The sequence below is a fragment of the Argopecten irradians genome, chromosome 5 (assembly GCF_041381155.1).
Source record: "Argopecten irradians isolate NY chromosome 5, Ai_NY, whole genome shotgun sequence".
In the NCBI taxonomy this organism is placed as follows: domain Eukaryota; kingdom Metazoa; phylum Mollusca; class Bivalvia; order Pectinida; family Pectinidae; genus Argopecten; species Argopecten irradians.
In genome coordinates, this window is record NC_091138.1 from 1752435 (window position 1) to 1766847 (window position 14413).

A 14413-nucleotide genomic window follows, 5' to 3' on the forward strand; every position below is an offset into this window, starting at 1 on the left:
TACTACATTTATCATCATCTTCTGAACAATTTAATTCAAATAAAGAAAATGTTAATTTTCATAACATGGGTCGTTTTACACACAGGGACCTGGCACGATTTTTTTAAACTAACAGTATACATATATACATATTATAGTATCTATAACATATATATATGTATACTGTTGGTTAAAAATTTTCGTTCCAGGTCCCTGTGGTTTTACATTCCCATTTTAAAATCATAAAACATTTTGGAAAGTAGTGGGCCTTTAGAAATAAGGATATATATTTTGTGCTCTTGAAACAATATTTCCGTAATGAATTGGTGTAAAAAATAAAATTACACGAGAAAAAAATAAATCCCTGAACCTTCCGGGCCTCGAACCTACACTTTTGTCTGTCGCTCTGATTGCGACTAAAAATTCAGGTTAACCAGAGATCAAACCACGTGTATCCATTACGTGTAGAAAGCAGATCATTCAAGATGGCGTCCGAAGATGAGGTAAAATCTACCCCGATATTACCAGAGAAATAGCTCTGTTATGCATTGTCTAACTTCTTGCACTTTTATATAAGTTTGATAGTTATTTGTTATTTAAGAAACTTAATGCACTATGCTTATATCAATACTATGCCATCGTATAATTCAAAGTATAAACATCTGCTAAAGTCTAAAAACACGTTTCTTGATACTTTCTCTTTGCACAACGTGTCTTAGGCTTACTGCAGGCCTAGAAAATACAATGTAGCTTGTGCTATTTTAATTATAATCGTAGATCTAGCAGGGAAAAAAACCAGTTGCTTTACCAGTATGACGGTAAGCTGTACGTGTTACTGTGTAAGTTATGAACGAGAGGTGTGTTTGTTGCAGCTGTGTAAAGAATATGACAACGATATACAAAAACTCTTCAACATCTGTTACTACACTGATCCACCATTGTCAACAGCTGCTGATGTTCACTAGTTCGGTGAATTAGATTGAATTTTTGTGGTATTTTCAGTATGAGTTACTGTATGTTTCTTTAGGTCTGTTACTTAGTATAGCCAATATGATAATATATAACCAGAGAGGACAAAAATTCACATAAATCAGACCATGGCTCAAACCCAGGACCTCCGAACACTAGTTGGATACTGATTGAGTTATGTATACCTGGACACTGATGACAGACTCGTCTAATAAAGAGGTTTTGAGATCCCAAAACGATGTGGGTAAAGTATGATTAGTTACACCTATCAGTGATCATGACGTCATACTTTAATACAATTTTTGTGACATCATAATATCTGGAGGGTGGGACTAATCAACAGTAAATTGTACCTAACCTATATATCATTTTGGAATCTTGGAATCCCTATAATCCTCCTACCTGCACTCCTACCTCCAAACACTCTCTGGTAATGCTCTATTGAGTTACCTGGTTGTTGATCGATCATAATCAACCAATTCCACAACACTGCGCTATCAGACCCTGGCTTGATACTAGTTGATGCATTCATTGAACAATGGAATTTGTGATCGGTTTTGATCACTTAACATCAACCAGATAGATCAGTTTTCCATCTAGAGTCCGTAGTGTGATGTAATCTCCTATCATGTTACCCATGCCAGTTGATGAAATGCCGATGGTTTTAGCATATCTTTGTGTTGGTGAGAGTACACATTAAAACAGGAAGGAAGCAAGAGAGATACACTGAATCAAGCAGTGGTAAACCTAGAGCTAAATATAGAATATCCATCGCGACCTAGGAAGGTGCTGAATTTCTTGTTCAGTTGCTACATTGATTATCCCTTGTCTTGTAATATTTACAATACAATGATATAATGGCGCCTGTAAAATCTTTTCAGGAGGACTTGGTAGCATTGAGGAATGCTGTGTTTGCATCAATGAAGACGGTAAGCACTATCTGGTCCTAACTGATTATCTCTGTAATTAATTATAACTACTGCATTCAGCCCAATAAAGCGCCAGGTTGCTATATAAAATCTGGAATTTATATAGGTGCTTTGAGACCATAATTTGACCTTAATACACAAATTGGGCAGATTAATTTGCAGAAGTCTTAAAACAAAGAAACTTTATGGTATTCACATTTTCAGTCTGGTTTTACCATAATAAAGATTTGAATACCTGTTACAAAACTTGAGTTTTTGAAATGATGGAAAGTGCTGATACTCTATATAGAATCAGGGAGCACTTATTGGATCAAATAATGTATGTTATACAGTATCATAATCAGTGGTAATACTGTGACAGATATATGAGCTTATAATAACTGACACAATATCATGATTACAGAACCGAACTCGGTCCTCACAGGATGAACAGGAACAGTCTGAGGAGGATGATGAGTTAACAGCTCTCAGAAAGGCAGCTTTACTTTCCAAGAAGTCACGAAGTGATTCTACATCCTCAGGAAGTGTAAGTAATAATTTACTTTAACACAGTCTGGCATGTCAGTTTTGGAGGAAGAAACTTTAAAATTCTATGTTGTTTGAGGAAAAATATTAGATTCTTTGAAAGTTGATATGTGCGATTTATATCTACATCTCTTGTTTTGATAAGTTCCGTTCAATTATTTAATCTGCGAAATTTTATCTTCTCAAACTTGTTCAGAAATGGAAATCGCGAAATTCAATAGCTGTGATAGAAAGTTGCTTTACAGTGTATGAAATGCAATAACTTTAGGTAAGTAGGACCACCAAAGTGACAAAGAGGAAATGGTCTTTATAGCCAAGTTGTTCTTTATACACAAGTCAAAACACTAGGATAGGTTTTACCGGTTTATGTGAATATTTATTCCTTACAGACAAATGACAGAAAACACTCTAGTTACCATCATAGGGAAGATCGCCATTACCGTGACGACCGTAACCATCACTATAGCGACAGCAGAAGAAATTATTCCAATATTCATTCATACTCATCTCGGCATCGCGATGATCGGGGTCACAGTGGAGGTGGCCACAGTGGTGGAAGCCACAGTGGAGGAGGCCAAGGCGGAGGAGGCCACAGTGGAGGAGGCCACAGCAGTGGGAGCCACATTGGAGGAGGCCACAGCAGTGGGAGCCACAGCACCAGTAACAATAGAGGGAGTAATCTGGTCCATATCCACACCTTACCAATGGATACAGACCAGTCCAGCAAGTCAGATACTCAGCTTCTACGTCCCCAGGACAAGTGGGTAGGATCTGAGGAAAGGAGCGGTACATCTACCCCAACCTCTACTAAAACAAAAGGTAAGATTCATCTACTCCAACTTTTACCCCAACCTCTACCAAAACAAAAGGTAAGATTCATCTACCCCAACCTTTACCCCAACCTCTACCTAAACAAAAGGTAAGATTCATCTACCCCAACCTCTACCAAAACAAAAGGTAAGATTCATCTACCCCAACCTCTACCAAAACAAAAGGTAAGACTGGTCTACCCCAACCTCTACCAAAACAAAAGGTAAGATTCATCTACCCCAACCTCTACCAAAACAAAAGGTAAGATTCATCTACCCCAACCTCTACCAAAACAAAAGGTAAGATTCATCTACTCCAACCTTTACCCCAACCTCTACCAAAACAAAAGGTAAGAATTCATCTACCCCAACCTCTACCAAAACAAAAGGTACGACTGGTCTACCCCAACTCTACTCCAACCTCTACCAAAACAAAAGGTACGACTGGTCTAACCCAACCTCTACTCCAACCTCTACCAAAACAAAAGGTAAGATTCATCTACCCCAACCTCTACCAAAACAAAAGGTAAGATTCATCTACCCCAACCTCTACCAAAACAAAAGGTAAGATTCATCTACCCCAACCTCTACCAAAACAAAAGGTAAGATTCATCTACCCCAACCTCTACCAAAACAAAAGGTAAGATTCATCTACCCCAACCTCTACCAAAACAAAATGTACGACTCGTCTACCCCAACCTCTACCAAAACAAAAGGTAAGATTCATCTACCCCAACCTCTACCAAAACAAAATGTAAGACTGGTCTACCCCAACCTCTACCAAAACAAAAGGTAAGATTCATCTACCCCAACCTACCCCAACCTCTACCAAAACAAAAAGTAAGATTCATCTACCCCAACCTCTACCAAAACAAAAGGTAAGATTCATCTACCCCAACCTCTACCAAAACAAAAGGTAAGATTCATCTACCCCAACCTCTACCAAAACAAAAGGTAAGATTCATCTACCCCAACCTCTACCAAAACAAGATGTACGACCGGTCTACCCCAACCTCTACTCCAACCTCTACCAAAACAAAAGATACGACTGGTCTAACCCAACCTCTACCAAAACAAAAGGTACGGCTGGTCTAACCCAACCTCTACCAAAACAAAATGTACGACTCGTCTACCCCAACCTCTACCAAAACAAAAGGTAAGTCTCATCTACCCCAAACACTACCAAAGCAAAAGGTAAGTCTCATCTACCCCAACCTCTACCAAAACAAAAGGTAAGTCTGGTCTAACCCAACCTCTACCAAAACAAAATGTACGACTCGTCTACCCCAACCTCTACCAAAACAAAAGGTAAGTCTCATCTACCCCAAACACTACCAAAGCAAAAGGTAAGTCTCATCTACCCCAACCTCTACCAAAGCAAAAGGTAAGTCTCATCTAACCCAATCTCTACCCCAACTTATACTAAAGTAAAAGGTACCACAACCTCTTCCCTAACCTCTACCCCAACCTCTACTCCAACCTCTACCTGGTATTGTTACTAGTGTGTATTAAAACAAAATATACAGTTCCTATAGTATACTATAGTAAGTATTTCTAGTTTGAATATGTCAAAACTGACGATACACGGGTGGAATATACATAGTGAAGTAATACATGAGTTATAGGGTAAATACAACAGATAATATATACAGTTTTCCAATTTTTGTATTTTGCTTCTCCATTCTAAATTTTAGTATCTTTCATTATTTGCAGTGGTTGACAAGTTTTCAAGGTATGAATCGAACTCTGAAGATGATGACAATCAGACCAGTGAAGATGAGGATATGGATGATGTCAAGAAGGATGGATATGACAACTCTTCCTCTGACAGTTCCTCTGATGAGGAGGATAAAAACAGCACAAGTGATAGCAGCAGTTCAGACGGCACCAATCAGAAGGATGCTTCAAAGACAAGGCAGCAAGAAATCAGCAAAACTGCTGATGAAGTGTCTGAAAATAAAAAAGATATAAAACCAGTTCCTGACCCCGTCCAGTCTAAGAATGACAGTAGTAGAACTTTAAACACAAATGATAGTGTTCATTCCACTAAACCTGAACATACAACTGTTAAAACAACCAGCAAAGAAGATAAATATAGTAAAACAGAAAAACCTGTAAAAAGTGTACCACAAAAATCACCAGAGAGTACCAGTCTGACCAGAACTGTGAAATATTCAACTAAGTCATCCACATCGTCTAGTGGTCATCTTGTTACCATGGAAACAAAGACAATATCTAGGACTGTGAATCGATCCAAATCACCGCAGTCTAAATCTCCTCGATCAAAACCACCCAGGTCAAAATCACCACAATCTAGGTCTCCTCCACGGCCAAAATCACATAGATCGAAGTCACCTCTGTCTAAATCTCCGTCACGGCCAAAATCACACAGGTCGAAGTCACCGCTGTCTAAATCTCCTTCACGTCCAAAATCGCACAGGTCCAAATCACCAAAGTTAAAATCATCAAGAAGAAGTCCTTCAACAGAAAGACATTCTTCATCTTCAAGAAATTCTCAAAAATCAGAGTCGAGACCTCCTGGGAAGACTTCAATGTTAAGACCAGAATACATATTTGGTCCAAACGCTGTACAACCAGCAAAACCAACTGAAAATAAAAGTGAAACAAAAATTGTTCATCAAGATGAAAAGAGACAAAAGTCGCCACATTCAACATCTGGTCAGCATCACGTGCCAGAGTCGTCCTGCAAACGTGAACAATCACCTGTTCATTCCAACAGTAGGTCTAGGACAGCTTCAACAAGACTTCGCTCTCCTGATGATTCCAAAAAGGCATATTCCAGGTCAAGGTCATCACCAGAGAAATCAAGACCAAACAAAAGGAGGTCAAGGTCGGCTTCCTACGAGAAAGTGAAAAATCGGGATTCCGCTCGGTCCCCGCTTAGAAGGCATGGGTCTCCATTAGAAGATTTAGATGCTTTAAAAAAGAAAGTCTCCACCAGGGACTGGATGGATGGTAAATTAGACAGTAAAAGTGAAAGTAAGAAAACAGAAAGAAAGCAAAGGGGATCTGGGGAAAAATCATTGCAATCAAAAAAATCTGTGAAAAGTAGAGAAATGTTTGAGAAGGAACGGGAGAGACTTGAGGCCAGACAGAAAAAAATTGAAAGAGACAATAAAAATTCAGACAGACATAAAAAAGAAATGTCCCAACGAAAAACAACTAAATCGCTGAATGAACGATCAACCAAAAAGGAAGAGGAATCAAAACATAAACAGAGCAACGAAAAAATTAAGGAACATAAGAAATCTTACAGAAGTAAAAAGCCTGTGGAATCTTCATCAGAAAGTGAGTCATCGAGTAGTTCTAGTAGTGAAAGCTCATCTTCATCAGATAGTGATAGTGACTCTAGTGAGGAAGGGTGGAGAAATAAAAACTCACGGAAAACAGAACGACAAACGGCAGACATTGAACGAGAAAGGAGACAAAGAGAGAAAGTCAAACGGCAAAAGGAAGCGGAGGAAAGAATTCGAAAACGAGAGGAAGATTACAATAGGAGAAAGGAGAACAGTGAAAAGAATAGGAATAGTGGTAAAGATGATAGGTACAAAAAGGGACGTGACGAAAAGGGAGATAGATACGGTAGAGACAGAGGTGATGATAGGTATGATAGAGAGAGGAGGGAGAAATATAGAGATAATGATAGAAAGTATGATAGAAATACTGACAAAAATGACAAAGATTCAAACGAAGCACAAAAAGACTCCAAGGAAGGACATTATACTTATCAGAACTGGAGCAAAGTAAGTAACACTAACATTTCGTCAAAAAGTCGTGAAAAAGAGACTGATATTTCATCAAAAAATCGCGACAAAGAGGCTGACACTTTAATGAAAAATCGCGACAAAGAAAAAGACATTTCATCACAAAGTCGTGACAGAGAGACTTACACATCAACGAAAAGTCGCGAAAGCCGATCTGTAAATATGAATGGAGAGAGATTAAGGGGGAGTGGTGAAAAACCGTCTAGTTCAGTGGAAGTGCCAGGTAATGAAAATAAAAACAATTCAAATAAATACGAATCTAATAAAAGTGATAGACTCAGAGACTCTGGAAAAGTTTCTCTTCACAAAACAGAAGACAAGTCTAATCCGGATAGAGACAAAAGTAGTCGAACTACTAAAAAAGATCTCGACATTGAACCTAGTCAGAAAGACGAGAAAGTCGTCAAACAGAAAGACAGTGACAAAGGTGCTAATAGTCGTATCGTACAGAAAGACGATGGCCAAGGCAGTTTACCTGTTCAGAAAGACAATCAAAAAGACAATCGATTAATTCAAAACGACAAAGACAAAAGCAGTGTTCAGAAAGATGAAGACAAAACTAATCGTGGTGTAGAGAAAGATACTAGTGGTGACAAAGCTAACAACGAGAGTGTGAAGGAACAGAGAAGGAAAAGATTCATGAAGGAGGACAAGGCTGATAGTGATAAGGCAACACCTCCCAAAAAGTTGTTGACCAGCTTTGTTTCTCTAAGTTCCAAAAACCTTGATTCTGAGGGAAGTTCTTCCAAAAGTAAGGAAGTAAAATCTCCAGATCTTCAGGATGGAAAGAGCAAGTCAAAGAGGAGGCGCGAGGAGAGAGACAAGGAGAGTGCTAAAAATAAAAACTTTACTGTGACTATTGATAACAAAGGTTATAAGGAAAGGTCAGTAGTGAAGGAGAGGTCAAGGTCACCGGACCAGGATGGTCGCCATCACACAAAGGTTGTCTGGAGGGATGAGGCATCTAAAGGTAACGAAATATATCTAAACACTACATTGTATTTAATATTCAAAAATGAATGGTGGACGGGGTAATTAAAGGGAGATAACTCTGTCATCCATAACCACTTCTAGTGCTATCTATACAATTTGTTTATCTTATGGCTTTGTTTTACACTAAGTTTGTTACACTTTCACAGTTAATATATCAAATTATTTTTCAATTATTGTTGCAAAACATTTTATCAACAGATGCAGTGTATAAAATTATTTCTTGATTATCCAATAACAGTCAGACAAGAAAACTCCCCAAAGAGATTGTCTATCCACGAGAGACTAGGGCAGCCTGTGCATCATAAGAAGGCCAAACTACAGCGACACGATGACGAAGGGAGACGTCGAGACTTCACTGTCACACGCAGGGTGGAAACAACAGACACCAATTTACCAAGGAAGACCATTGTTTCTCAGGACACTTCAAAACCAGTCCCAACTGTTACAGGTAAAGTCTTAGAAATTCATAGGCCGAGGGTTTGAAACTGTACTTGGTAATAGCTTATAGTAAAGTAGATGTACAAAAGGAGTTTACCAGGTAATTTTTTCCCAGAGAAATCCAAGTTTGCCACCATGGTCAGGGGTCAAAGTTTAAAAATCATCTGATTTATTAAGGACAGTTGATAGGACTGGAAATCAACAGTGGCTGCAGTGGCCCCTAAAGGAGCCCTTTGTGGCCGATGTCAGTTTTCTAGTGATGTTTGTCCTTTCATATGTTTGATGGGTTAAAAGAAATCACTGCTTTCAAAACTAGTGGTATGAAACTTTATATTCACAATGTGAAACTATTGATAATAGTTTTATGTAAAACATTTAGATACCAAGTAAAGGAAATATGTTTTGTCACAGCCACATTACAATCCTCAGTTGATTGGACTTTGTTTTATTACCCTCAAGAGTTCTCAGTTTTTTTAACAACAATTAAATTTTGTCATCTAGACTTTTTAGGTCATCTGACCGAAGGTCAGGATGACCTATTGTCATCGTGTTTCGTCCGTCGTCGTGCGCCGTGCGCCGTCCGCCGTCCGCCGCGCCGTCCGCCGTGCGTCGTGCGTAAGACTATTTATACAAAAGCCTACTCCTCCTTCATCCTTTGATGGATTTCATCCATATTTGGTTTGAAGCATCATTAGGGAAGGACAATCATATTTTATATAAATGAGCCTGGTCCGACCCCTAGGGTCAGAGGGGCAGGGCCTCAAAAGGGCAAATTTTCTTAATTTTAGCTTTAAAATCCTACTCCTCCTTCATCCTTGGATGGATTTCATCCATATTTGGTGTGAAACTTCATTAGGGAAGGACAATCATATTTTATATAAATGAGCCTGGTCCGACCCCTAGGGTCAGAGGGGCGGGGCCACAAAAGGGCAAATTTTCTTAATTTTAGCTTTAAAATCCTACTCCTCCTTCATCCTTGGATGGATTTCATCCATATTTGGTTTGAAACATCATTGGGGAAGGACAATCATATTTTATATAAATGAGCCTGGTCCGACCCCTAGGGGCTGAGGGGTGGGGCCCCAAAAGGGCAAATTTTCTTATTTTAGCTTTAAAATCCTACTCCTCCTTCATCCTTGGATGGATTTCATCCATATTTAGTGTGAAACATCATTAGGTAAGGACATTCATATTTTATATATTTGAGATAGGTGTGACCCCTAGGGGCTGAGGGGTGGGGCCCCAAAAGGGCGAATTTTCTTATTTTAAGCTTTAAAATCCTACTCCTCCTTCATCCTTGGATGGATTTCATCCATATTTGGTTTGAAACATTGTTGATGAAGGACAATCATATTTTATATAAATGAGCTTGGTCCGACCCCTAGGGGCTGAATGGTGGGGCCTCAAAAGGGCAAATTTTCTTAATTTTAGCTTTAAAAACCTACTCCTACTTCATCCTTGGATGGATTTCATCCATATTTGGTGTGAAACATCATTTGGGATGGACAATCATATTTTATATAAATGAGCCTGGTCCGACCCCTAGGGGCTGAGGGGTAGGGCCCCAAAAAGGCAAATTTTCTTAATTTTAGCTTTAAAATCCTACTTCTCCTTCATCCTTGGATGGATTTCATCCATATTTGGTGTGAAACATTATTTGGGACGGACAATCATATTTTATATAAATGAGCGTGGTCCAACCCCTAGGGGCTGAGGGGTGGGGCCCCCAAAGGGCAAATTTTCTTAATTTTAGCTTTAAAATCCTACTCCTCCTTCATCCTTGGATGGATTTCATCTATATAAAGTGTAAAACATTATTGGGGAAGGATAATCATATTTGATGTAAATGAGCGTGGTCCAACCCCTAGGGGCTGAGGGGTGGGGCCCCAAATGGGCAAATTTTCTTAATTTTAGCTTTAAAATCCTACTCCTCCTTCATCCTTGGATGGATTTCATCCATATTTGATGTGAAACATCATTGGGGACGGACAATCATATTTGATATAAATGAGCCTGGTCCAACCCCTAGGGGCTGAGAGGTGGGGCCCCAAATGGGGAAATTTTCTTAATTTTAGCTTTAAAATCCTTCTCCTCCTTCATCCTTGGATGGATTTCATCCATATTTGTTGTGAAACATCATTGGGGAAGGACAATCATATTACAAATGAGCCTGGTCCGACCCCTAGGGGCTGAGGGGTGGGGCCCCAAATGGGGAAATTTTCTTAATTTTAGCTTTAAAGTCCTACTCCTCCTCCATCCTTGGATGAATTTTATCCATATTTGGTGTGAAGCATCATTGGGGAAACACAATTATATTTTATATAAATGAGTCTGGTCTGAACCCTAGGAACTGAGGGGTGGGGCCCCAAAAGGGCAAATTTTCTTAATTTTAGCTGGCTCACTTCCTGTTTTAAGGTTTCAGTCTCCGATCTCAATAAAAATTGGTCTATAGGGGTTTTAATTGATGCCGAACAACATGCAAACATTTTCGTAAAGATTTTGGTATTCCAAGATGGCCGCTGGCCCACTTCCTGTTTTAAGGTTTCAGTCTCCGATCTCAATGAAAATTGGTCTATAGGGGTTTTAATTGATGCCGAACAACATGCAAACATTTTCGTAAAGATTTTGGTATTCCAAGATGGCCGCTGGCCCACTTCCTGTTTTAAGGTTTCAGTCTCCGATCTCAATGAAAATTGGTCTATAGGGGTTTTAATTGATGCTGAACAACATGCAAACATTTTCGTAAAGATTTTGGTATTCCAAGATGGTCGCTGGCCCACTTCCTGTTTTAAGGTTTCAGTCTCCGATCTCAATGAAAATTGGTCTATAGGGGTTTTAATTGATGCCGAACAACATGCAAACATTTTCGTAAAGATTTTGGTATTCCAAGATGGCCGCTGGCCCACTTCCTGTTTTAAGGTTTCAGTCTCCGATCTCAATGAAAATTGGTCTATAGTGGTTTTAATTGATTCAGAACATCATATTTTATGACAATCATATTTTATAAAGGACCGAGGTAAGACCCATGGGGATAGTATGACCGAGGTCCAAAATGGGAGCTTTGCTGAAATGGCTTTAAAATCTGACTCCTCCTTATATTAATCCTTGAATGGGTTTCGACCATATTTGGATGAAGGGCTACCAAGTTTGTTCAACAAATGACATTTACCTTTTTCAGAAACTTACATATTCAACTAAGGAGTTCCTTGTATTGTTTATATTAATCGTTAACCAATACTTTATACTGTGACTTTGTTGTTTTGTGCCATGAGTCAGATGACCGTTAAGGCCCATGGGCCTCTTGTTATATGGTTTTACTCGTGCTTGAAAATTTTTCTATTTTACAGTTCGCTAACCCAGTTGATAATTTTGACATAATATACCGTAGTGAAATCTATGGAGGTTAGATTGAGTGATTTTGACATAATACGTGAAGTCTATGGAGGTTAGATTGAGTGATTTTGATATTGTCTGTTTATAGAACCACCTGGACACCTTAGTGATCTAGATGCAAGAATTCTGCTGATTCAGAAGAAAAACGCCGAAATTTTGAGGAGACAGGCAGAGATTGAACAGGACAAGGAGAGATACGGATGAGCTCGCCGAAACACACGACGACGAAGGCTTTATTGCCATATGGTGATGGACATGGAGATACGTGGTCACAGGTGACAGGACATCTCTTAACAGCCACTACACTACACATGATGGACGTGGGATATTGTCAATAGCCAAAGAATGCCTTCAAACACTGCTTCATGTCCGAGTGTAGCCCTCAAATGTGACATCACTTCGTGACAACCTCACAACTCTTGCTTTGGCTTTTATAAGAGAATAACCCTGGCAGCTAATCAAGGTCAAGAAGACATGTGAACTGCAGTAAAATTCCTGGAGCCCTCTAGTTAAGGATGTGCTGTGTTCACCTGGACGGTGCTGACAAGGTTTGATTTGTGATAATATGAAAATATTAATCATGATTTGTCCCAGTGAGATGTTTACAATCATAGTCTATAACAAGTTTGGAACTGATGTGGAATGACATTGTCAGTGATAAGCTTAGAAATTGAATAAGAAGATGATACTATCTAAAAACTAATCATAGTCTATTACAAGTTTGAATTCAGTGATGAGTAACAATGTCAGAGATAGCTTGAAAGTGATTGAGAATATGAAAATATGTATTTTATTGATATTGTTGAGAAGAGTGTAATGGTCAGATACATGTGTGCTAATAGCAGCTAGCAGATCAGAATATTTACTGGTACATTTCCAATTATGCAGTTTGATGATACACTGGACAGGGTTTTTATGCTTTAACAGAGAAATGTGCTTGCATGAATATCAGAAAACATTTCATCTACATTGTATTTGAAAATAAAAAGTGAAATGATACTGAAGTAGTCTGATTTGTCCGGTTGATCGGAGATTTCAGTTACTATCACTGTTGTTATGGCCCCTATCTTAGCAAAACTGAAGGTAAAACAGGTGAGTAAATCTTACCAATCACCGAGGCTTCATTGAGGATTACAAAGGATCTATACCAAGACCGTCGTTTGATCATCTCATTTCTTTTGATGTACCGGTACATAATATACACAAGTTGTGGCGTACAGAGCTTTCAGTTTATAATATAACATAGTATAGGGATCCATTGACCATAGTAGTAACTAACATAGTATAGATGGATCCATTGACCATAGTAGTAACTAACATAGTATAGGGATCCATTGACCATAGTAGTAACTAACATAGTATAGATGGATCCATTGACCATAGTAGTAACTAACATAGTATAGGGATCCATTGACCATAGTAGTAACTAACATAGTATAGGGATCCATTGACCATAGTAGTAACTAACATAGTATAGGGATCCATTGACCATAGTAGTAACTAACATAGTATAGGGATGGATCCATTGACCATAGTAGTAACTAACATAGTATAGGGATGGATCCATTGACCATAGTAGTAACTAACATAGTATAGGGATCCATTGACCATAGTAGTAACTAACATAGTATAGGGATGGATCCATTGACCATAGTAGTAACTAACATAGTATAGGGATCCATTGACCATAGTAGTAACTAACATAGTATAGGGATGGATCCATTGACCATAGTAGTAACTAACATAGTATAGGGATGGATCCATTGACCATAGTAGTAACTAACATAGTATAGGGATCCATTGACCATAGTAGTAACTAACATAGTATAGGGATCCATTGACCATAGTAGTAACTAACATAGTATAGGGATCCATTGACCATAGTAGTAACTAACATAGTATAGGGATCCATTGACCATAGTAGTAACTAACATAGTATAGGGATCCATTGACCATAGTAGTAACTAACATAGTATAGGGATCCATTGACCATAGTAGTAACTAACATAGTATAGGGATCCATTGACCATAGTAGTAACTAACATAGTATAGGGATCCATTGACCATAGTAGTAACTAACATAGTATAGGGATCCATTGACCATAGTAGTAACTAACATATAGTATAGGGATCCATTGACCATAGTAGTAACTAACATAGTATAGGGATCCATTGACCATAGTAGTAACTAACATAGTATAGGGATCCATTGACCATAGTAGTAACTAACATAGTATAGGGATCCATTGACCATAGTAGTAACTAACATAGTATAGGGATCCATTGACCATAGTAGTAACTAACATAGTATAGGGATCCATTGACCATAGTAGTAACTAACATAGTATAGGGGATCCATTGACCATAGTAGTAACTAACATAGTATAGGGATGGATCCATTGACCATAGTAGTAACTAACATAGTATAGGGATCCATTGACCATAGTAGTAACTAACATAGTATAGGGATCCATTGACCATAGTAGTAACTAACATAGTATAGGGATGGATCCATTGACCATAGTAGTAACTAACATAGTATAGGGATCCATTGACCATAGTAGTAACTAACATAGTATAGGGATCCATTGAC

General features: G+C 38.5%; 1 protein-coding gene across 1 annotated transcript; it reads left to right on the forward strand.

The window, feature by feature from the left end:
• Positions 1–444: 444 nt before the first annotated feature.
• On the forward strand, positions 445–12819 carry LOC138322630 (uncharacterized protein DDB_G0287625-like). Its single transcript, XM_069266620.1, has 7 exons — positions 445–482; positions 1830–1877; positions 2281–2403; positions 2792–3221; positions 4925–7966; positions 8228–8437; positions 11909–12819. The coding sequence occupies exons 1-7, from the start codon at positions 465–467 to the stop codon at positions 12022–12024; spliced, it is 3987 nt and encodes a 1328-aa protein (XP_069122721.1). The 5' UTR covers positions 445–464; the 3' UTR covers positions 12025–12819.
• Positions 12820–14413: the final 1594 nt, after the last annotated feature.

Bases quoted from the DNA above. Each gene is read 5' to 3' on its own strand.
- LOC138322630 (XM_069266620.1), top strand. The intron at 2,404-2,791 runs GTAAGTAATAAT...TATTCCTTACAG, and splicing joins ATTCTACATCCTCAGGAAGT to ACAAATGACAGAAAACACTC. The intron at 3,222-4,924 runs GTAAGATTCATC...CATTATTTGCAG, and splicing joins AACCTCTACTAAAACAAAAG to TGGTTGACAAGTTTTCAAGG.